This window comes from Rousettus aegyptiacus, unplaced genomic scaffold, assembly GCF_014176215.1.
Source record: "Rousettus aegyptiacus isolate mRouAeg1 unplaced genomic scaffold, mRouAeg1.p scaffold_m13_p_3, whole genome shotgun sequence".
In the NCBI taxonomy this organism is placed as follows: domain Eukaryota; kingdom Metazoa; phylum Chordata; class Mammalia; order Chiroptera; family Pteropodidae; genus Rousettus; species Rousettus aegyptiacus.
The window spans coordinates 5,082,942-5,106,420 of NW_023416306.1; the positions used below are offsets into that span (position 1 = coordinate 5,082,942).

General features: G+C 58.5%; 3 protein-coding genes across 7 annotated transcripts; 2 read left to right on the forward strand and 1 right to left on the reverse strand.

Annotated features, from left to right (window-relative positions):
- Positions 1–1,144: 1,144 nt before the first annotated feature.
- On the forward strand, positions 1,145–6,745 carry ASB6 (ankyrin repeat and SOCS box containing 6). Of its 2 annotated transcripts, XM_016133800.2 has the most exons (6): positions 1,150–1,421; positions 3,004–3,185; positions 4,246–4,352; positions 4,455–4,563; positions 5,039–5,125; positions 5,230–6,745. In XM_016133800.2, exons 1-6 carry the CDS (start codon positions 1,309–1,311, stop codon positions 5,895–5,897), a joined length of 1,266 nt encoding a protein of 421 aa, XP_015989286.1. In that variant the 5' UTR covers positions 1,150–1,308; the 3' UTR covers positions 5,898–6,745. The 2 variants fall into 2 exon arrangements, with proteins under 2 accessions (XP_015989288.2, XP_015989286.1); XM_016133802.2 differs by lacking the exon at positions 4,455–4,563 and having other exon boundaries at positions 1,145–1,421; positions 5,230–5,334.
- A 144-nt stretch (positions 6,746–6,889) lies between these two features.
- NTMT1 (N-terminal Xaa-Pro-Lys N-methyltransferase 1) lies at positions 6,890–13,591 on the reverse strand. 2 transcript variants are annotated; one of them, XM_016133804.2, is made up of 4 exons: positions 13,436–13,591; positions 9,500–9,713; positions 8,453–8,705; positions 6,890–7,789 (listed from the first exon to the last, which is right to left on the reverse strand). In XM_016133804.2, exons 2-4 carry the CDS (start codon positions 9,659–9,661, stop codon positions 7,533–7,535), a joined length of 672 nt encoding a protein of 223 aa, XP_015989290.1. In that variant the 5' UTR covers positions 9,662–9,713; positions 13,436–13,591; the 3' UTR covers positions 6,890–7,532. The 2 variants fall into 2 exon arrangements, with proteins under 2 accessions (XP_015989290.1, XP_036073506.1); XM_036217613.1 differs by lacking the exon at positions 13,436–13,591 and adding an exon at positions 11,055–11,140.
- A 2,843-nt stretch (positions 13,592–16,434) lies between these two features.
- On the forward strand, positions 16,435–22,792 carry CUNH9orf50 (chromosome unknown C9orf50 homolog). 3 transcript variants are annotated; one of them, XM_036218221.1, is made up of 7 exons: positions 16,435–17,014; positions 17,282–17,372; positions 17,475–17,591; positions 20,083–20,243; positions 21,755–21,914; positions 22,086–22,231; positions 22,566–22,792. In XM_036218221.1, the coding sequence occupies exons 1-7, from the start codon at positions 16,498–16,500 to the stop codon at positions 22,619–22,621; spliced, it is 1,248 nt and encodes a 415-aa protein (XP_036074114.1). In that variant the 5' UTR covers positions 16,435–16,497; the 3' UTR covers positions 22,622–22,792. The 3 variants fall into 3 exon arrangements, with proteins under 3 accessions (XP_036074114.1, XP_036074113.1, XP_015989428.2); XM_036218220.1 differs by having other exon boundaries at positions 22,086–22,227; positions 22,474–22,792; XM_016133942.2 differs by having other exon boundaries at positions 22,086–22,227.
- The last annotated feature ends 687 nt before the right edge of the window (positions 22,793–23,479 follow it).

The window sequence follows — 23,479 nt, forward strand, 5'->3', positions numbered from 1 at the left end:
GAGACTTATGGCCCCCAGAACTGGGAGGGAATAGATCTACTGTTTTAGGCTGCCCATTGGTGCTGCTTTGTGGTACCTTGTATTTAGGGAACTAATGGAGCCAGGGCAGAAGCTGGCCTCAGACCAGCCTGGTCCCAGACCTTGTGGTCTCTGGGCCAGTCTAGAGCAAGAGATCCGGGATCAAATGAGAGGAGGGCTGTGAAGCCCCTGGGTCACCTACGGGCCGGAGGTCCTGGAAAGCCCACGCCGGCCTGCCCTAAAGGGGCTTCAGCGCTGCTGGCCATCCCCACCCCTCCTCTTTCCACAATTCCGGGGGGAGGGGGAGTGCAAAATAAGGTTTTGAGCTCCCAGTCGGATTTTAATAGTTTGGTATTTGGTCTGCACAACAACCTGGTAAACTTAACAATAGTGAACAATTATCCAGCCCCTGCTGTATATTCAACCCCACTGGGTCCCCATAGCTGGACCTGGGCAGGCTTTGGATGCGGTTTTCTTGCGAGCTCTGTTTTGCTCTTGGTGGAGGCTTACTGTGCCCGTTTTGAATGTTTTTTATAAGACACATTGGAATGTCTTTGAATGTGATTCTAAACCGATTTCCCTCCCCTGGACAACTCTTGCCTCTGGCAGGAGCCAGGCGGGAGAGACTTCCAAGCCTCCATGGAGGCGGGTGGGAAGCCAAGGCTAGGACGGCACACCTCTTCATAATGGACTTTCCAGAATCATGAAGTCATTAGGGCCCCACCGTGGGGGTCCAGGTCCGTGAGGCTCAAATACGTGGCCTAAAGGAAGATGCCTAAACTCCAGAAGAGTGGTCCTAGGCGTCGGGGCGCCTGGGTTGCAGTCACCTCCACCGCAGGGGCGGGGCCGTGCAACGGGCGAGCTCGGACGGCGCCCAGCGGCCGCGGGCGGGATCGCAGGGGCCGAGCAGGGTCGCGCCGGGCGGGAAGAGGAGGGGTGGGGCGGGCGCGCCTCGGGCTGGGATCAGGTTTGGCGGCGGGTCCGCGCCCTCCACTCCCCCGCGCCGCCCGCCGGACACGCCCGGCTCGCGCTCCCAGACGCCGGCGGTCCTCCGTGCCTGCAGGGGGCGCTGCCGCCGCCGCTCTCTTTCCGGGGCCGGCGCGGGCCAGAAGTCAGTGCGAGGGTCATTTCCGGCGCGGAGCTGCGGGTGCGGCGGCGGACCCGGCAAGCGCGGGGGCTGGACCAGCAGAGGCCCGCAGCAGGCCAGGCCCGCAGCCCCTGGTCGCGCCCGCTTGCTGTGCCGGCCTCGGCGGAAGGTGCGGCCGCCCTGCCGAGCCCGGGGTCGCCGCGATGCCGTTCCTGCACGGCTTCCGGAGGATCATCTTCGAGTACCAGCCACTGGTGGATGCGATTCTGGGCTCCCTGGGGATTCAGGACCCCGAGCGGCAGGAGCCCCTGGACGGGTAACTCGCTCCCTTCCCCCCGGCCTATCGGGGCCGCTGCGACCTGTCGCTGCTTGCTTTTAGTTGTCATTGCGAGCGGGGAGGAGAGAGGGTATCTGTGACCCCACCTTTCAGATAAGAAACTGCGGCGGAGGCCAGAGTTGCGCGGCTTGGAGTGCGAGCTCCCCCGCGCTGGCTCACGTCCTGCCGGGTGCAGGGGGCGGGGTGCTCCAGGCCAGCGCAGGGAGGGGCTGCAGGGCGGGCGTCGGCGAGGCCTCTGCCCCAGTGCCCACCCTGTTCGGTGCCCTCCACCCGGAGTTGCAGAGGAGCAGAGGGCCTCAATTTTTACCCCAGGGCAGGGCGAAAATAAACTTTCTGTAGCCGAGTTTGCGTTTTATACAGACGTGAGTACTCTCCCCGTGACCCGGTGGGGAAAATGTCAGAAAGTGAATCATTCAGGGGGACGGCAGTGACCTAAACAAAACCCCCAGCCTTCCTGATGCTTATGCGCCAGAGGAAGAGACTGACAGATGTTCAAAGTGTGTAGTGCTTCGGTGTAATGGAGGAAAGAGCAGAGGAAGGGGGGTGGGGGGTGCGTTTCCCAGATCAGTTGGAATTTCAAACTCAGTGGCTATTATGCATGTCTTCCGGGACTTTGGCTAGAAACGTAGGCTTTCTTCATCGCTGTTCCCGCTGTTCTGTTCACTTGGAGGCTTGTTCTGAAAATGCAGTGCAGGGTGTTTCTTTAACTCTGAGGCTGTTTGGGGGTGGGTGGGCATAGGGCAGCAGAGGGAGCTGCGTGGACTTCCATAGTCCCAGAATGTTTTCTTTGCACCCGTGGGGGCACTGGGCACACTCTCTAGGGATGGGTGGGGGTGAGTTGGAATCCTGTCCAGGCACTAAGGGTTGAAACTTGACCCCAACAATCGGAGGGGTGCAGATGGGTGCAGCTAAGGGGAAAAGGGGAATGAGGAACACCAGTGGGAGAAGAGGCCTCACCAAGAGGAGGAGATGATGGCTGTGAGGGAGCTTCGTGCAAGGTCATGGGCTGTCCCTGGGCCTGCACTTCTGGGGTGAGCCATGGCAGTTCTCAGTGGTCAGTTCTGCCGGGGAGGTAGCGGGTTGGGGCTGGGGCGTGAGGAGCCTGCTGTGCACTCAGCCTTTGGGAGACCAGGAGGCTAATCATCTCCCTGAGTGAGAACAGGGCAGGAGGCTGCCCTGGCCCCCCTGCAGCTCGGGGACAATCACGATCTAAGGAGCATCAGTGTCTGGTTCTTGCTGCTGGCTGCCGAGGGTCCCAGGTGTGTGAGGCTTTGTACCCAAGCCAGGAACCAGATTCTCTGGGCTACTTGGGAGGAGGCTGGACACAGCTCGTTTCTGAGCAAACCTGGGGAGTCTGCTCCAGTTCAAAGACCTAGCTTAGCTTAGCCCCCTCCCTCCCACAGAGCTTTACCAAAGAGACTTTCTGCGCACACAGCCAGGGCAGTGCCTAAGGGGGGTGATGACGGCAGGAGGCTAAAGGCTTCTCACCCACAGGGTGCCCAGCCCAACTGGTTCCACAGCTCTTCCCACCCTCAGCTGGTCCGCCTCTCTCCTGCCCCAGGCCCAGTTATGTTGCCAGTGAAGAGAGCCGGATCCTTGTTCTTACTGAGCTGCTGGAGAGAAAGGCTCACTCTCCATTTTACCAGGAAGGCGTGAGCAACGCCCTGTTGAAGATGGCTGAGCTGGGACTGACCCAGGCAGCCGATGTTCTTCTGCAGAACGGGGCCAACCTCAACTTTGAAGGTCAGGGGGAGCCCAGGGGGGCTGGGGAGCATAGGTGGCTTAAAGTGGCCCTGCCCTGGGCGGGCAGCCAGGCCTTTGGGCTCTGCCTGACTGTTCTCTTAGGAGCTACTTCATTTATTTCATGGGTGACAACAAGGAGACCCACACTGGGTGGCCTCCCATCCCCCTGCGGGTTTCAGGTGGCCCTTACCGCCTCCGGTCCAGGAGCGAGTTTGCCGCCACTTCTGCCATGCGGTGGGGTTAGCAGATCTTCCCAGCTCCCAGCTCATTCCCCGCTCCCGCTAAGGTGAAGATGCAGCCCTGGCACTGCGCCCCGAGCTCGGGGAGGGTACTTTCCTGCCACCTATTCTGAGCCGTCTTGCATTTCTGTTCATGCCATAAGGAGGAGGGAAAACAGGTAGGGCACCCTGGGCAAAAATCCTGGCGGGACCCTGTCGGCCTCTAGCTCGTAAGTGCCGGATGGGAGTCGGGAAGGCGATGGAGCTATTTGCCTCTCCTGTCTGCCTTTCCCCCAGCGAGGGCGGGGCCGTCCAGCAGATGTGCAGGGCCGACCTGCCTTGCTGGGGGGGGGGGGTCTTCCTGCCAACACAGGACGTGGCCAGGCTTGTCTCTCCTCCCCATGTGAGGACAGGCTCAGAGCCTGCTGGGCTCCTGGAGGGGCAAGGAGCTGAGGTAGGGGGCCCATTCTGGAGTCAGTCACTTGAAGCCCGTCTCGCGAACGTGGCTGTTGTCGCCAGGCTTAAGGAGCTGTCCCTCGGTGTCCTCCCGACAGCTCGAGAGGACATGCCCTGTTTTATGGTCCCATTTTACAGAAGAGGAAACTAAAGCCCAAACAGATTAATTACTGTGCCCAGTAGAACATCCCCGAGCCCCGAACCTGGATCTGACTCTAGAGCCTGCGCTGTAGCAGCCGATGAGGACAACTCCATCTGACCCCTCAGGGTGACAGTTTGGGCCCCCTCTGGTGGGAGTGCTGGGCTGGGCTGCCCGGCCAGGTCCTGGGATCCTACAAGAAAGTGCCCGTGGGTGGGCTTGACACAAGCTATGTCTGTGCCCCCAGACCCGGTCACCTACTACACGGCGCTGCACATCGCTGTCCTGCGGAACCAGCCCGACATGGTGGAGCTGCTGGTGCGCCACGGGGCCGACATCAACCGGAGGGACCGGGTAAGGGCCAGGTCCCGCCCGCTCTGATGGGGGGGCACATTCGGGGGCTCTGAGCAGCCTCCCAGGCCCTCAGGCCAACCTGGCCATGCTTTCTTGGCTCAGATCCACGAGAGCAGCCCCCTGGACCTGGCCAGCGAGGAGCCAGAGCGCCTGCCCTGCCTGCAGCGCCTCCTGGACCTCGGGGCAGACGTCAACGCCGCCGACAAGCATGGTGGGTGCCTCCTGTGGGAAAGCAGGACAGCCCTGGGCCAGAGTGCCTGGTGAGGGAAACCGGGGGAGCCCCAGGATGACCGGGGGCGGGGGGGGGGGTTGGCAGGCCGGATGCAGCCCATCTGCTGGCACAGCACGGCCCGGCACAGAGGCTACAGAGAGAGCAGTCACCGGCCCCACGCCAGCCCCAAGGGCTGTCTGTGGGGCGTGCGCTCAGCTTCTGAGCGAGCTGTGGCCTCCTGTCTTCATAAGACCCTCAGCTGGGTCTCTGCTGGCTTCTCAGGGTCCAGAAAAGCCCTGCCTCTCTTGGCTCTTCTGTTCTGTTTTCTGTGGGTGGAAAGAGAAGAGCCAGAAAACGGTCACCCTCAGCCCTGGCCGAGAGGTCAGTCTTCTGTGAAGTTCACCTCTGGTCCTGAGCATCTGTTTGCCCCAGGGCTGCCTTGGCCTCCCTCTCCTCACTCTCCATCCCTCCTCAGGAAAGACCGCTCTGCTCCACGCTTTGGCCAGCAGCGACGGCGTGCAGATCCACAATACCGAGAACATCCGGCTCCTGCTGGAAGGAGGTGAGGCTCGCCCCGCCCACTCCCCCCCCCCCAAACGTGAAGCATTACTTTGCAGGGGCTTAAGGCCTTCTCCCACCTTCTCTTCTCCCCACTGCCTCCTCTAGGGGCAGACGTCAAGGCAACCACCAAAGATGGGGACACTGTGTTCACCTGCATCATCTTCCTGCTTGGAGAGACGGTGGGAGGGGACAAGGAGGAAGCCCAGATGATCAACCGCTTCTGCTTCCAAGTCACACAGCTGCTGCTGGCTCATGGCGCCGACCCCAGCGAGTGCCCCGCCCACGAGTCCCTCACGCACATCTGCCTCAAGAGCTTCAAGCTGCACTTCCCGCTCCTGCGCTTCCTGCTGGAGTCCGGAGCCGCCTACAACTGTTCCCTCCACGGTGCGTCCTGCTGGTCCGGCTTCCACATCGTCTTCGAGAGGCTCTGTTCCCACTCAGGCTGCGCCGAAGACGAGAGCCACGCGGACCTCCTGCGCAAAGCTGAGACTGTCCTGGACCTCATGGTGACTAACTCCCCAAGACTCCAGCTGCCAGAAAACTTTGACATCCATCCGGTGGGCAGCCTGGCAGAAAAGATCCGGGCCCTTCACTTCTCCCTGAGGCAGCTGGAGAGCTACCCCCCGCCCCTCAAGCACCTGTGTCGTGTTTACATCCGGCTCTACCTTCAGCCATGGCCCGTGGACGCAAAGGTCAAAGCCCTCCCTCTGCCCGACAGGCTGAAGTGGTACCTCCTCAGTGAGCATGGCGGCCCTGTCGAGGACGACATCTGACAGCTCCCGGACCGAAGGGAACTGGGTCTGGGCAGCTCGGGCAGCCTGGTGCCAGATGTAAGTGCCCGCGGCGGCCTTAGCAGGGAGCCTCCGGTCCTGCCCGTCGGAGGTGCAGGTTGAAGATGGACATGATCCTTGGTGCACAGAAAGCCTGGCAGCCGCCATCATTCCAGTGGGAAAAGGCCTGTGTCTTTCAGTGAGACTGCCCCTTTCCACCCCTCCCTCTGGCAGCACCCCCACATTCTCAACCCGTGCTGGAGAAAAGGACAGGGCTGAGACTTGGGACACGTTTATACCCCCTTAATTTGAAGGGTGTGCCGGGCACTTCCAGGAGCGGGACGGCTCCGAGTCCGCGCGCTCCCGACAGCTGCATGGAGGCAGAGCTGAAGCTAAGAGGGGGCCGAGTGGGCCCGCGGGGTGCAACCCAGCCGAGGCCCTTCACCCCACCTCCTTTTGTTCCAGTTTGTCACTTACAGGTGCTTCTGGTGGGCTGGGGAGAACGCCGACCTGACTCCTGCTGGCATCTGCAGCTCTCCTGTGGCCCTGCCCAGCGAGGCACAAGGCTATGCCCTGGTGGCCACTCTGTGCCAAACCCAAGATCTTGGGGACCATGCCTTCTGCTAAAAAGCGATCATGCATGACCAGGAACAGCCCCTTCCAGAATGTTTCATTTTGTGAGGGGCTCACTGTTGGAGAAGGCTACCGTGTCCCACCCAGTGCCGAGCCCTCACCACGCTGTTTTCGTCACATTGGTCGTTGTGAATTGTGTAAATGCCTCAGAAATAAATTGAGGACGTGGAATGATATATTTATATTACCAAATTAAATTGACTTCTCTTGGCCTTAAAGGTCTTCATTTCTGTACCCCCAGCTCTGGATGAAGGACCCCACAGCGGCTGGGAAGGAGAGGCGGTCGGCATGCACAGATGCAGCAGCATCTGGGGGGACGGTTTCCACGTGGCCACACTTGTCGCGTAAAGAACACCACTGCGCACGGGCGGGCCCTTCCCAGCTCAGGGATCCACCCCTTTATTTTTGACTGAAGATGCCCGCCAAGAGTGAGGCTGCAGCCTTCTCCCCTTGCTTGGGGCTGCTGTGATGATCGCATTAAGGACACCAGGGCCCCATCAACAAAGAGGGCTCAGAACGCCAGCTCCCCGCCGGCTGCACTATCCGGCAGGCGCCACGTGGGGTCGCTGCAGGCTCCAGCAGCCCGTGCCTCTCCCCCGAGGTAGTGTCCTCAACAACCAAGTTAAGGGGTTTCTCTTCCTCTTAAGGCAGCCAGGCCTGGGGCTGGAAGGCCCGGTGGTGGTAAGAGACGTGGGAACCTCCGCTTCTGATGGATATCCCGATATTCCCACAGAGGGGCCCCCAAGTCACACAGGCCTGCACTGCCCAGTCCCTGCCTTAGGGCAGCAGAGCCAGGCTCCCGCCTTGCTGCCCATTGCGCTGCACCCCTCCCCTCTGGGTCCTGTCCTTTTTAAGAAGAGCCTGTGTAGTGAGTGCACGGCAGGCAGATATATTTAGTGGCCTCGCTCGACACTCGCAACCCGTCGACGTGGAGCCTCTGCGTGGCACCCAGCAGCCGGCCCCCCCCACCCCTGCACCTGTCTCTCTTGTCCTGCCAGGCCCTGCTCATCTCAGGGCTAAGCTGTAGACGTGGTAGATCTCGTCGGGGAGGTTCTCCTGCCGCTCCTGGGCCAGGAGGCTGAGGCCCGCGCTGCGGATGATGCTGTGGACCACCCCGAGGTCCCGGCACACGCTGCTGTCCACGTCGTCCAGGATCACGCCCTCCTGAGCCATGTTGTCCTTGATGACGATGACGCCGTTAGGGCGGAGGCCCCGCTTGCAGCGCTGCAGGAACTCGGCCAGGTGCTGGTCGGTCAGGTGGCCTGGGGGAGGTGGAGGTGCGGGTGGTGGGGGTGCTGTGAGCACACGGCGCCAGGGGTCTCGGCCGCCACCCACCGACCGGCGAGCACTTTGTGCTTAACACACAGGGCCTCACTGGCTCTCTGAAGGGGAAACTGGCCCAGAAGTCACCTACCTAAGGAGATCACGAAGTGCGCAGCTGGGATCGCACCCTGAGCAGTGACTTCCGGGCCCTGCCTGGCACCTCACATGCCACCCACCCTCCCGGGCCTGGATCAGGGGAGTGCACTAGGGTTCCTTCCCTACTCCAGGCTGAGGCTTTGGGGGAGCACAGAATAGGAGGCCAGACCCAGCGTGTCCCCCGCAGGAGACGGTGGCCGACTGCCAGGACAGTGGCCTGGGAAGAGCACCCCGGGTGAGGGCGCGGGACAGGAGGACGAAGCGGGGCCCCCTGTCGACAGCTGGGACAGCAGGCCTTCGACTTTTCCTCTTACTAAAAATAGAATCTTTTGTAAAAACGGCCACGTTCTCTGAACACAGTGAGTTATTGGTCATTTAAATTTTTAAAACAGAAAACGGCCCCACTGGGCTACAGTGGGTACTGAGTGGGAACAAGCCATAGGAGATGCACCTTCCGTGTGTAGGGAGGGCGGGGGCCGCGGGGCAGGGGGGGGCGGGAGGCTCACCGATCACCCACTGGATCCAGATGACGTCGTACGAGTTAGGCTCTGGGCTGAAGTCTTGGAGGCCACAGCAGAAGTAGTTCCGCACCCTCTTGCCCTCCTCACCCAGGTAGGTCTTCGCCTTCACCAGGAAGTCCTCCGTCACGTCCACCATGTCCACCGCCCCGAAGAGCGGCAGGAGCAGCCGCTTGGTGATCCGACCGATGCCGGCGCCGCAGTCCAGGGCGCAGGAGGTGCCCGTCTTGTTTGGGCCTTCCTAAGACGCAGGGGAGGCGGAGGCGCTGTCAGGAAGGGACCGAAAGCCCGCGGGACCCTGTCACTGCACCGGGGCCCCCCTCACGAGCCCCTGGAATTACTCAGATCTGGACTGGGCACAGGCTGGTGGCTGGCTCAGAAGGGGTGTCACTGTGTGAACACAGCACGTTCTTTTTCTGGGCCACACATTTCTAAAACGAAAGCCAACTTCCAATTAAAGGTGCTAATTTGAACAGGTGCATTCATCTCTCACGCCTGAGACGCCGTGAGGATGAGCGTGGAGGATATAAAGAACTCATGCGTGAACATGGAAGAAGGCGATCAGCATCTACAGGATTCTAACCCATTTGGGAAGACGGGAAGTGACAGACACCAGACAGAGCAGCAGCCTCCGGAGTTGGCGGGGGGCGGCTGGGGGTCGGGGATCAGGGAGGCTCCAGCCTCAGAGAGGCCAGCCCGGGTTGGGAGGGCGCTGGGAGCGAGTTAACCAGGGGCCTGCCTTTGCCAGGACAGCCAAGCCCCGCAGCCCAAGTGCCCAGGAACAGGGCAGGAGGGCAGAAGTTTCATCCCTGGCAAAACCGGACAGCTTACGGGGAGACTACTCGATTCTGGCACCTGGGGGGTCCCTTGAGCAAAGGGACCTTGAGCAAAGTCCACAGTCCACAAGCCGTCCCCTGCCCTTCAAGGCTCGGATGGTAGACACCGACAGGTAACCGAAGACCCTGCAGTGGCACACGTAAAGGTGGCGCCGACGCCACTCCCTCTACTCCTGGAGGGCACACCAGACCTGCCTACCCTCAAAAACCTCTGCAGGAACTTCCGGGAGCTGTTGATGTCGATGCTGGAGATGTGGCCGTACCCCCCGAGCATGCCGTCCACGGTGGGCGGGACTTCTTTCCAGTACGTCTTGGCCTTCGAGTAGAATTGTTTCTCGTCTTCTATCACCTCGCTTGTCATGCTGCCACCAGCCAGGTCTCTGCTCAGACACCACACTTGGCAACGGCGCCTCCTGAATAAAAAAAGGAGTGAGCGATCAGCCGGGTCGAGGGCCTCGGCCTCACATGCTGTGCCTTGCTGGCCACACAGTCCTGCCTGACGCGGGGGACTGTCCGGTGTCCCCTGATCTGCTGCCGCCCCGTGGAGGTCGGTGCCTTCTGTCTCTTGCATTCAAGCCATTTTGCAAAGCTATCGTCCTTATCAGAGCAGGAGACCCAGAGTTCTGGCTTCTAGTTTTTTCCTTACTCTACATGACACCTGGCTCAATGGCCTCTGACCCCAGAGCACAGAGAACCCCAATCTAGACTTAAGAAAATGGACAGCGAAGCAAGGAGCCCAAGCCTCCCCCCGGGAATGTTCCAGCCAGGCCTAGGAGGGGCCTGGGCAGTCCCCACACGTCCCCTCGTCTCCTTGTCAGCACAGAAGCAAGTTCGCTGTGGGGTCCAGCCCCTCAGTCACAGCTGGGACTGTGAGCCGGGGAGACAGCCAGACGGCACACCGCTAGGGACACACTGTGTCAGGGCTGAGGAGAAGCACAAGGTGCTGGAAAGAACACATCCCAGAGGAACCTACGCCCTGGGGAAGTGACGCGTCAGCCGAAACGAGGGATGAGGAAGCACCTGCTAAGCAACCGGGGCGAGGAGACCACTCCAGGGAGGAAGGAGTGAGCAGAGTCCCTGAACCGGGAACTCCGGGCGCGATGGGTCCCCTGGAGTAGTTTCGATTCACCCTAAAGAGCAACGAGCTTGAACTACTCTAGGTTAAGCTGGGAGTGACGGGAAAAGACGTTTCTGGAAGACTGTGTCGGCAGCTGTGTGAACTGTAGGGGCAAGAGCGAAAGCAGACAGACGGGAGTGTCACGGAATGGGCAGAGGGGACCACAAAGCGACAACAGGGGCCCCGGCAACGAGCTCAGGAGGCAGGAGGGGGACGAGGAACGGTTAGCTAGCGCCTCACTCAGCCGGCCGGGCCGCGCCATGCCCCAGAGGGACGCTAGGCTCATTTCTCCCTGGGGCACTGGCGCGCGTCGACACCACTTGGTGAGGCTATCCTAGTTCCTATGACCTTGTCAGCACCGAGTCCGACCCTGCGGTCCAGGAGGAGAGACGGCAAAAACGGAACCAATCGAAACATCCAGAAACAGTGAGGGCTCCCACTGAGCCGGAAAGTGCCATGGAAACCCCAAAGGACGGAGGGATCCTTTCTGAATGGCGGACGGGGCAGCAGCCGAGAGAAGGCGACAGACACCCTGAGAGGTATCACTATTTCTTTTGCATCCCACACGGCACGTATGTATTCAACAAAAAGTTCATTCCCATTAAATGGACAGGATAAATCTGGGCCAAACACTTACCTGGCTGGACTCTCTGCCTATCTGTTTGCCTTCCCTCCCTGGATGTAAGCTTCCTGGGGGTCTTTGTACACCATTAGCCCAGCACCTGATACAAGGGGGGGGGGTGCTAATTAGTTGTTGAATGAATTAAAGAGGGAGTTTCGTGCAGCTACACCATTTCCACTTTTAAGAAACATCCACAGATAAAAATCTGACCATTCAAAACTGATAACACTGAGGGCCATTACCGATAATATAATTTTTTGCTTTACCAAAAGCCTTATAACATGATTCCTTTAAATGTCAAGGTCCCCTGAATAATCTAATTTACAAGAATTCCACTTACAGGCAGATTCTAGGAACAAGGCAGGGAGGCCCATCTAGGCCGGGAAATGGCACGGATAACTGACATTTTTTCTAGCGGCTGATTCATTAGTAAACAGGACAACTGGGGCCCTGTCTACACTTCGCCTCCTGATGTCCAGATTAGAGTGGGCAGGAGGTCCCTAGGAGTCAGAGGGCACAGTGGTGTCGTCAGTCAAACAGCAGGAAGTCCTCCTACACGCTGCCCAGACCCCCAGGTCGCAGTGACAAACTGCGGGTGCAGGGATGGGGAAGGGGCCTGGGCACGACCCGGCTCCGTGTGCCCACTAGGCTGGCTCGGAGCGGGAGAGAGACCCTTCGCTCACAGTGCACTTCTGCTCCTCAGCAGGTAGAATGTGTCTGAGCATCCTTCATGGTCATCTGGCCCCCTCCCCCTCCCCGTCTCCATCCAAGGCATTTACGGCAACACCTGGACAGCTGCCCCAGCTCTCTCTTTCCCCTTGATCCGTGGAAGACAATGGTGTTTGAACTGCCACGGTCGGTGCCTGGCAGAGTGGGCTCATCCTCCCCGCTTCCAGGCTCTAAGAAGCAGCCTGGAAACAGCAGGAGGCCAGAGGCTGCCTCGAGCCACCTCCTCCTCACAAGCTGCTGGACAGGGCCTGTTCCCCCTGGATCTATGCGGCTGCAATTAGACGTATGAAAATGGCAGGGACATCCAAGAGAAAGAAGGAGAAGGACGGAGGAAGGAAGACCAAAAATAATAATAATAATTAGGGTCAAACTTTAAAAAGGCTCTGGTAGAGTCAGATGAACGTGGTCGGAATCCTGGCTTCTCACCAGCTATGTAAGCTCATATAAGACACTTCGCCTCAGTTATTTGAGTTTCTTTAGCTATAAAATGAGAGCAGCGATACTGACTTTATGAGCAGGCTGTGATGATTAAATGTGGACATAAAAGCATAAAGTGATCCATACAGTGCCGGGCGCATATTGTCAAGAGATTTCTAATCTCTAATCTCTGTCAAATGACATTCTTGTCAGTTCCATCTGCCAACTGTGAAGACCAAGTGAGAAAAATGGACTGAAGTGCCCTGTACACTGTAGGGATTACTATGTTACGTTGGGTGGTGAATCCAGCAGCCTCGAACTAGTCTGTAGGGGAGGGGGCGGGGCTCCCCATTCACGTGAGCACGAAACACTGCAGAGATTTGGGGGAGATGCTATCTTTGTGGCTCTATAGCTTCTGGTCTCTGCCAAAGCATTCCACATGTACCTCCAACCTGCCCTCAGCGCCCAGTTTAGACAGAAAAACCATTCCACTAAAGGAGTGATGTGCCTTAAAATGCACAGACAGGGAACCAGGAATAGAACGAGGAGGGAATCCAGGTGCTCACCCCATCGTGCTGGGCAAAGATTCTACACATCCAGATCATTTACGAGATGACCCCGCCCCACCGGCACAGCAGGGCCTTTGACCCCAGCTGTTTCTATCCCCTATTGGAGGGAGAAACTACGGTCCCAAGGCAGATCACACAGTTGATGGGCTGCAGAGCTCGGCCTTTGGGTATGACAGCCTCTACGCAAACAGGCTGACCTTGGCTCCAAGAGCTCTTGGCTGCGAATTGTCTTTGGAGCGGAACCTGTGTCAGGCTGCAACTAAGGCTGGGTCCAGGGGTGAAATATGATAGCAACTCCTAAGCAACCGGCACTGCCGTGTGCCCGGCCCTGAACTGAGCATTTCACTGAATCCTGGCACCCATTCTTCGAGTGGGTGCTCTCCTTATCCCCGTTTCTCACAGGGGAAACTGAGGTTGAGGGGGGGAAGGGACTTGCTGCAGTCCGCAGAGCGCGTGGTGGAGAACCCGGCCCAGGCTCTGGGTGCCCCGGCCTTCCTCCTCTCCCGCCTCCCATGGCCCAGGTCCGGCCCGCAGACCTTCCCCGAGCGCGCACGTGGGACCCCAGCCGGCTCGCGCCGGGTCACGTGATGAACCGGGGCCTCTGGGCGCCGAGGCAGTTGGAGGTCGAGGCTTCCCCTCTCCCGGCGGCCGCCGCCCCCCACTCCGCCTCGCGCTACTCACCCCGGGCGGGGCCTCCCGGGACCCGGGAGAAGAGGACGCGGAAATGGAAGGGAGGACGGAGGCAGCGAAGACCCTACAAGCCCACAACCACCTCCATCAAACCACGGCCAGACGTGACACCTCGCCGCGCGCGCTGCCTTTGTCCGCTCGCGTCATTTCCGGGTGCCTCGAGGGGTGGGGCTACGGCTGGCTCCGCCCGGCGACCGCTTGCCCCGCCCCGTGGGCCCCTGACCGGACTCACTCACTCCGGAGTCCGCGCAAGGACGTCCCAGACTTAGAAGAGCCGCAGCGCCCACCCTCTCCCGCCTCCAGCTCGTGCACCAGTTCGTTTGTAGGGCGCAAGGCTGGACTTTTGAAAACAAGCTTTCTTTGGGTTTTCCATCGGGTAAAAAGAAAAGGGGAGGGAGCCTTATTCCTCAAATGCCACCCATAACGATTAGCATCTTAATATCCAGATCCAAAAAAGTAAAGAAAAAAACCAAAGAAATACCCTTGGCAGCAGTGCCAGTGGGCTGCCACCCCAAAGCAGAACAAGTTCATGAAGCTTCCATTCCAATCGTGTTACCTTCTCCCAGGCTACTCCCATATACAGAAATTCTGGAGCGTTCCTGAAGCACCCTTGACGGAAATGTGAGTTTACAGGGAGGTAGACCTTGTGAAGTTCGCCAACCCTCAGGCTCCTCTTCTGCTAAATTTGTGGGATGTTAACACGTCAAGCCTGCAGCCCTGTGCTAGCAGTTGTTATAATGACAATATTCATCCTGAGCTCACTTTACCTAAACTGACATCTGGTCTTAGAGTGATAGTGCCGTCCTCTGGGCACTGCACACAGAAGATGCTTAAAGTGTGTTTAATGTAGTGAAAACCGTGTGGAGGGTGCTAAAAAGCGCCACCTGTGTTGGAGTCCCCACGCATGTTTATATCCGTATTATTTAGCATTCTCTCTAGAGTACTCCAGATTAGCCTTAGGTTCCCCCCCAAACTTCATTTTCCATGTCTCTAAGGGAAAAGGAGAAGTCCTGGGCAATCTCAATCACTGGGGGTGTCTAGAGTCTTATTTGGGGGGTGGTCGCTCTGAGCTTAGCTCTCTTAGAGGTGTCTAAAAATCCACCCCTACCCTTTTTTTTCTGTCAACGGAAGAGGGAGTCCCTTCCCCTTCACTCAGACTCCAAGGCCTTTCCAGGTCGGGCCAGCCTCCCCGACCTCAAAGCCTTTTCCGCTTCTGAACGCTCAAGCCTTGCATACAGTAGGTGCTCAGTCAGCGTTTACAGCATGGGAGGGAGGGAGGGGTCCTCTGAAATCATCTCGTCAGCCTGGTGATCCTCGTCCATTTTTTAAAAACTCACGTATCCTTATAATAAATATAAAAATTTCTCACCTTCCCCACATGATATTCTAACTCCCCAAGGAGGTATGTCCTTCCATTCCTGGCCAAGGAGTGTTTGCAGAAATGAAATAAATAGTCCGTGAGGCCTCCTCAAAGCAGATGCCTTGTAATTTGAATTACAAAGTCTTTTTTTTTTTTTTCATTTTCAGATCGTAAAATTAAACCGTGCCACTGAAATTACTGGTCCGAATTGCCCTCGTTCCCCACTAGAATTTCACAACGCAAGCATCTTCCCTGCCCCTTCCCAGCTTAGAGCCACAGTGAGGCCCAACGGTTGGTTTTACCATGGCGCCCTGGGAGAGTAGAGGCTTTTCCAGCGCACAGAAGCAGACCATGGATTTGAAATGGACACTCTTAGATTCCAGGCCCTCTGCGTTCGTGTGGCCAAGCCTCCAGGTGGAAGTTCTACTTGCAGAGCCACCAGCCCCAGCATAACCCACCCGGGCCTCCAGATAGGGAGGGTGCAGCCAAACCCCAGGCCTTCCTCCCCTGGCGTGGCTGGCTGCCCTGGTCAGGAGCCCCACCAGCCCCTCTGACTGCAGCGGTGGCAGAAACACACTGAGTGGCTACAGCCTAGCCCCACCCCCATGTCCCCAGGCCTCAGGGCCCACTGTTCCTCACATGACCTCGGGTGGGGGGCGGATCACAATGACCCTGATAAGGCCCTCCAGGCAGCAGGGAGGGGCCGGGCAGACGGACCAGGCCAGGAAGATGGGCTCTTCCAAGCACCAGCCACCTCTGGGGGCCTCTAAACTCCCTGGGACATTCTCTGGCCCCACCCCGAAGCCCCAGTAGGGTGAGTATACCACTAGGGGCCAGCAGAGGCCTGACAGCATCTGGGAGTGGGGTGTAGTAAGGAGGAAGGAAGCTTGCTCCAAGAACCCATGTCCTAAGCTGGGGGCAGGTCTGGGGCTCTGTCTCCCAAAAAAGAAGTTTGTTAAAAAAATATATGTCTTCGTCGCACTCCAGACCTACTAAATCAGAATCTAGGGCATCTGTATTTTCGACAAGCTCCCGTCCCAGAGGCTGGGAGGCCCCAGCAGGAGACAGATGCTGAGCCCTCATTTCAGGCTGGTTCCAGGTGTCCTAATTCCCAGGGGAGCCAGCGCGAAAGCAGGAACATAACAGCCTCCAGGACTTGCCACCCCACCTGCTAAGTGCTCTCTACCACCTGAGGGGTATTTCACTCCCGCGAAGGAGCAGCAGGTGTTCTGTTAGTCCCGTTCTACGGATGAGGCCACTGAGGGGCGTTCATTAGTTGGCTTGCCCCGCGTTACAAAGCTGATAAGTAGTGGAGCTGAGACTAAATGCTAGATAATAATCATTTAAAAATCATCATAATGCTAGCAGCTAGTGTTTGTTGAGCACGTACGACGTGCCGGATACTATTCTAAGCCACTTACGTGTGCTCGCTCATTTGAACGTCACAGCCGCTCAAGAAGGTGGGGTACTCTTACCGTCACCATTTTTCAAGTGAGGAAACAGAGCCTCGGCGCGCTCTAACCTGCAGCCAGCCACTCAGTGTCTAGCAAGCCAGCGATGCTGCCCCCAAACCACGTGGCCCAGCTCTGGGCGCCATGGCCTGGGGGCTGGTCTACGCCCTCCCCTCCACTTCACTACATGTCACTTGCCCCCGCTGGCCTCAGGATGCTCTGAGCTGAGCGCGGGGCCAGGCATGCCTCAGCATCACCTCAACCCCTGGGCCCAGCAGGTGGCGCCCAAGGGCTTCCCGCGCGAGGGCGCTCAGCGCCCCAGAGACCTGCTGCTGCCGCCGCTGCTGCCCTGCGAGCTCGGACCGGCACCTGGCGCCGGGAGATGGGGGGGCTCGAGAGCCTTCGGGGGCGGCGCCGAGTGTTGGCAGGGCTTTGGCGGCGAATCGTCGCCCACCGAGCCTGGGGCGGGCGTCCCGAGCCCCCCGCCGCGCCTGCCCGCCCTGCCCACAGTGGCCCAACGGGCACCGAACAGGACAGCGCTAAGGTCGCCGCTACTGCCGCCCCTGCTCCTGGCCCGCGTGCCCCGGACACCGGCGCCCCCGCGCCCAGGGCCTAGAGAGGGCGAGGACTGGTGGAGCGGCTCGGCCAGGGAGGCCCCGAGCTCCTCGGGCGCCCTCCGAGAAGCGTCCCTCCCTAGCAGGTTCCAGGAGTTCCTGCGCCAGCTTGGGGACGAGTGGCTGGAGCAGCCGCAGCCACTGAGTGAGGCCATCCTCGGGTCCCTAGGGGGCGGAGCAAGGGCGGGGCTGAGTCATTTCCGGTGTGTTGGAGGGCGGCGTCCCACCTTGCACCGGAGGATGCTCCTGTTAGTTAAGTCCTGGCAAGCACCCCTTGAGAGCCAGTCTACCACTGCCGCTAGTGCGGGAATGAGGAAACTGAGGCCCAAGCCCATATAACGGGAAAACCCTAGAGTAAGGACTGTCCCCAAGCAAAGGCTCATAACTATTTCCACCTCCTCCCGGCTCCCAGCGTCCTCAGAATCGAAACATCAAAGGGGTGTGTCAGAGCACTGCCAACGTTCTCCTCAGTGTGCCAACTGCCCCCTCCTCCCAGACCTGCGGTAAGCGTCGGCGACCTGCTGGTGGGAACAGGGTTGCTACTGATGCTCCACGGGTTGGGGACACTGACCGCTCATGCCCGGTGTGGCCTCTCTGTCTTTAAGGGGCCAGTCATCGTACTTCCAGGATAGTCTTAAGAAGGGTTTGCTCCATCAGACACCTGCCCTGGGGCCGCTGAGGACAGATCACACACAATTCCCCACCATCCAAAAGGCCAGCAAGTGAGTATGGGAGGAGAGGGTACGGGAGTGGGGAGAAGGAGCATTTCTTTCCTCCTTTTCTTTCCTCAGTCTTTCGCCCATGAATTTACCTGTCTGTCCTCCACCTATTTCTCCGTGTGTCCATCCGTGAATCAGGTCTCCTGTCGAAGCTTTTGTAATCCATTCGTGAATCCACCCATCCACCCAACCGTCTACTCATTCATTATATAGATCTATCCATGAACCAGATTTTCTCCCACCTCATTCAGGGATCATCCATCTACATCTATGAATCCATTCACCCATTAATCAGGTGGTCTACCAACACATGCATAATTCATCCATGTATCCATTCATATATTCATTCTCCCATTCACACATCCAACCTTACATATCTCTCATTTGTGAACCAGATCTTCTATAACCTATTCATGAATCTCTCCAGCCAGCCAGCCATTCACCCATGAGTCGGGTCTCCTGTTAATCCCTTAATACATCCATCCATCCATCTCGTCAGTCATCCATCTATTCACAAGCTCCCATAATTCTAGCCATCCATTCATCCATCCATCCGTGAATCCAAATTTGTGGATCAATCATCTGCAAGCCCTCTAGATCCACTTATAAATCCAGGATACTACCCGTCTCTAATCTAGTTGTGAGGCCGTCTACAAGTCTACATACCCATATACACAATTATTCATCCACCTATCCATACATCTACCCATCCTCCTAAAACCCGGCCCTATTCAGACCTTTTCATTCATCCATCAGTTCGTCCATCCATCCACCTGCCCCACATTAGAAGAAATTTTATCCATTTCTTCTAGCGTTTATTAGGTTTTACCACATGTCAAATATTGGGAGAAATAAAATAAAGGATGGAGGTAGGAGAAGGGTCTGAGCATTAGAGCTTACCTGGACCACGGCACCACAGCTGTAATGGACGGGGAAAGAGAATGCAGAAAAAAATTCCTCCAGCTTAAACAGGGGTGAAAGGTAAAGACCATTGCCTACACGTTTAAAGACCAGGGAGAGTAAATACGCAACACACATACCATTCCTTCTCATCCTGGACCCACAGCAGACAGGACTACCTAATCACAGAACCTTTCCCCATGGAGCCCCAGAACCCTTCCTGACACAGTGCTCCGGGCAGATGCCACCGCTGGTTCAGAGCAGGGGCCAGGAATGAAACACATTTGCTAATCCAGGACCTTTCAATCGATCAAGACAAATAAATACACTCCTTTTCCACAAGGTATAAAAAAAATCCAAGCATGGAACTCACAGTTTCAGATGTGGGAAATGGGAGAGATGGACCCACGCACAACGTTCCATATTCAAGAGCTAATACTTGACGGCCGTCCAGCGAGTGAAATTCCTTGGTCTGTCCAGGGGAGTGGTGCAGGGGAGAACTCCAGGGTGCATTAGAACAGCCTCTGGCAGTCTTGGGGAGGAGAAGCTGAGATTTCAGGCCCGCGAGCAGAGCTGGGGTGTGCTTTGGCCTAGCCCTGAGGCCAGCACCGAGCAGGCGTTGATATGCAGGTCCAATCCTCGTAGCCAGGCACTGTTTTGGACGCTTCCTGGCTGCTTGGCTCTTTAGAGGGCGGATGAAATGTCTCCACTCTGGGCCTCATACAGACACGAAGATGCGGTCAGATAAATAGATGCAGACTTAGGGTCGAACACAGCATTTCTGAGTCACGGTGCCATGGATGCATCAGGCAGGCCCTCCTGCAGCCTGGCCCTGATGCTGAAACTCCTAACAACAAATGTAACAATCACAGATCCCCTTTTCTGAGCACAGGCCCTGGACTAGGGGCCTCACGTAAGCTCTTTGGTGATCCCCGAACACTTACGAGGTTGCTATTATCGTGCCTATAATTTATAATCCATAATTTAAAGGGGGAAACTGCAAAATGGGAGACTTAAGGGCAGTCTGCTTGAGGTCACACTGCTGTGAAGGGCATAATCGAGACTGGCGATTATTAAAAGGACAGTTTTTAGTGCAGGATGTTCACTCCTGACCCCGCAATGTGTCTTCTCTCTTCACAGCCCGGTATGGTGGGCGTGACGATGGTCCCCATTTTACAGATAAAGAAGCTGAAGCTAACAAAAGTTAGGACTGGATCCCAGGACGGCCTGGATGGCCTGGCTCCTGAGTTCATGTCCTTTGTGCCTTTGCCAAAGTGCCTGATATATGAGTGCCGGCTCTGGAACCAGGATTCCAGTCTCGGCTCCACCCCTTACCGGCTACGTGACCTTGAGCAAGTTGTAAAACATCTCTGTGCCTCAGTTTCCTCATCTGTAAAATGGGCGTGGTGGGATGCTGCAGGCTACGTTCCTGGCGGGCAGGGCGTGCTCAGGAAGTGTCAGCCGCTGTGTCTGTCCGGACCACAGAGCGAGCTCCAGTCGGATGGGTGGATGTGTGTGGTCCGGGTGCAGTAGGGACCCGGGGACTCAGGCTCCGACCTCAGCCCTCCTGTGTCCCTCTCGTCTCTCTCGGCAGGCCTCACAGCATACAGGCCCCCAAGCTCAAGGCCGTGCTCACCCACAACTGCTCGGGGGAAGGTGTAGGGCACCGAAGGCGGCGTTACCCATTACGAGTGCGATTTGCCGACGAGACCCTACGGGACACCGCACTCCGCTACTGGGAGCGCAGCTGTGCGTGTAAGCAGATGGGGCGGGGAGCCCCGGGACTCCAGGAGGTTCCAGCTCGGACCTGCGAGAGCAGAGGCTGTAGCCCTGGATCCTGGGAGTAAGGGCCCAGCTTGCAGAGGCCAAGAGGCCACTGACCCTGCGGGGGAGGTACCTGAACTAGCTTCTCGGGAGGATGTCAGTTGACCTTCAAGGACCAAGTAGTGGGTCCAGCAGAAATGTCCCGAAGTGGGTGGCAGCAGGGAGCAGCCGCAGTGCAGGCCCAGGAGAAGCACTGGAGCACTTCTAGCGGCCATGGGTTCCCACGCGCCACGCCTACCCGCCGTGGGGCCATCACCCGCAGCCCCCTAGACCCGCATCTGGACCCCCACGCACAGCCTCCACAGGCTGGAGAAGGGGGGAAAGCACCAGAAGCATCTTCTTCCCATATCCATGAAGCAGACCTGGATGAAGAGGTGCCCAGAAAGGTCCAGAAGCTTAAACCCCCTCTCTCCTGGGGAAGGCCACACCACCGGGTCTGGAAGAGCAGCCCCCCAAGCCCCAGCCCCCAGCTCTCAGCTCTTTGGGGATGGATGTGATCATATCTGTCCGTTTGGGCAGCTTCCAGTATTTCCTGGTGTCAGGAGTCAGGCGGGAAGAACACGTGTCCTTTACCAGACCCCCTTTCTCCATCCGCCCAGCCTCTCCTCTTCTCAGGATCCGGCAGCCCCCATAGTCTCTAAAGGCAACAGCCCGCATCTATTGTTTGAGCACCTACTGTATGCAGTTTCGGGAAACAGCTGCCCCAAAGCCTAGCTGTGGGTAAAGCCCTAAAAATCCAGAACCTTCGTGGACTCAGGAGGGATGCTACCCAGCTCCCTGAGGGTCACAGGAAGTTGGAGATAGAAGCTGCGATTTTGCCCAACTTTGGGTTGTTGGATGAGGAAGCCGAGGCTGTGACAGCAGGTGACACGGCAGGCAAGAGGGGCCTTGGTCGCTCCGGAAGTCTAAGGAAAGGAGACGCCCCTGAGGAAGGGTTTCATGCAAATGGCGGTCGGCTGGCCCGGGAGAGCCTCCTGGGCAGCCACTAGTCACAGAAGCTGTGGTCGCACCCTGGGGTGCCGGAGCGAGGCTCTGTGGGTGCTACCCAGCCCTGTCCATGCTCGGGGTCCGTGAGCAGCCGAAAGGGCAGCTGGTAGACAGGGGAGACACCCAGTTCCCAGAACCGCTCTCCGTCCCCGGAGGAGCCTCAGCATCCCCTCGTGTATTTCTACGGTGGGGCGTCTGGCCTTCCCACTGTGGAAAAAGGGGGTCCATTTGGGGCTGGACCAGGAGTGGGGGGGAGGACACAGATTGGGTAATAAAGGCAGAAGCAGTCGTGCAAGATAGTTTTAAACCCCAGCTTCTCTGGAGACAGCCAGAAGGCGCTGGGGAGCCTCGGGTTTCCATGGAGACTGGCTCTGCCCACCTCGCCTGCCAGAGGGAGGAGGGGAGGGGGCGTGCCCCTCCCGGGGAGAGCCCTCACGGTGCCCTGTCCCCTCCAGTCCAGCAGGGCGTCATTGAGAACCAGCCGGCCACCCAGTCGACAGCATCGGCGCGTGTGTTCGGAAGTGTCAAGAGATGGCTGGAGAGTTTGCCCAAAGCCCTGTACTCCAGGGTCAAGGAGGAGCCCGCGGCCACCTCCCCGTTCAACTGCCCTGGCCTGTGAGGCTTCCCGGAGGGGCTGGGATCCATGCGCACGGCGGGGGGCTCCCTCTCCTCACCCTGTGCAGGAGGGGGCGGGCGGCGGGCCTGGGCCCTTGCCCTGCTGGTCACGCATGGGCCTGGGGCCTGGGATCTGGGACCCGTGCAGCTCACGGGCTCCCGCCCCCTCAGGCTCATCCCGGAGCCACAGGGCCACCTCTCTGAGGACAGCTCCATGGAAAGCAGCAGCCCACCCTTCATGTCCAGGGTCGCCACCCCGAGGCAGCGAAGGGGCCTCAAGACCTTTCTGGGTCCCCACAGAATCCTGGAGCGGGTAGGTAAATCTCCCTGCTCCTGGAGCCAGAAACTGGCGAACACTGGCAGGCAGCCGAACCCCTGGAGCACCCCTGCCTGACGGGGTGGCCAGGGTGCGGGTTAAAGCCTCCTGACGTGCTTGGCTACGGGTGGGCTCTGGAGCTGAGCTGCCTGGTTCAGATCCCAGCTCCATACTTATAGATGGGCTTTGCATTTTACCTTCCTCATCTGTGAAATGGGGTTGACAACTGTGTTTGTCCCTTAGCACTGCGGCATAGAATCCCCCTGGGCCCCGGGAGCCCCATCTCCTGTCTGGGGGCCCCCGCGGCACCCACGCGGTCCTCCTTCCCACTGCAGGGCGTCTGCCAGCCCCGCCTGGTGCTGCACACAATCCTGAAACCAAGCCGCCCTAAGGGGTACCAGCTCCTCCTGCCTTCCGTGCCACGGCAGCGGGGTCGGCGATGAACAGCCGCTGGGGCCCGAGCCCAGGCGTGGACATGGCTGGGGGTCAGGAGAGGCCTTCCTTGCCCCACAAATAAACGCACATCCCAGGTGGCTGGCACCTGCTGCCGGGTCTCGCCCTACGAGCTTCTCCAGGTGCCTGATTGCTGGTCTCCAAGGTTGTTGGGCCAGGGGGAGGAGGGGGGCAGAATCACAGCTGGGATGAGGCTGACAGGTGGGGGACAAGTCATCCCCAGGAGTCAGGCCTTGTTCCAAGGGAACCCTGCTTCTGGAGGGTGGGAGACCCTGCCCCACACCTCAAACCAGGGGTCAGGCCTCCGTCGATCTAGATCAGCCCACACCTGAAACAGGTGCCTGCCCAGACCTCTGCTCCCAGCCTCCATCTCTGATGAAACCAAACCTCCCACTGTGGGGCGAGGGTGTCCACACTCAGCCTGGGGGAAAAGAACCCAGTGTGTGCACAAACGTTTGTCCTCTGTGTCCCCGGGGCCAGACTGACATCGCCTGGTCCCCGGAGGGCAGCATCTGGGTATGCAGAAGTGGGGGGGTGTCCTCTCCTAGTCATGGGGGAAGGGGAAGGGCCATGTTCAAAGCCACTTCAGGAGATGGCAAAAGACTAGGCGGCAGGTACTGCCTGGAGTTTAACTGACAGCTGCACTGACCCAGCAGTGCCACCCTATACACCTGTCCGCCAGGTGTGGCCCTGCCACAAACTGTTCCAACCTCCTAAACCAAGTTTGTGCCCCCTACCCTCCTCGAAGCCCCGGGTTGGCATCAACGCCTCACCAGGCCCAAGATCTAGGTCTCTA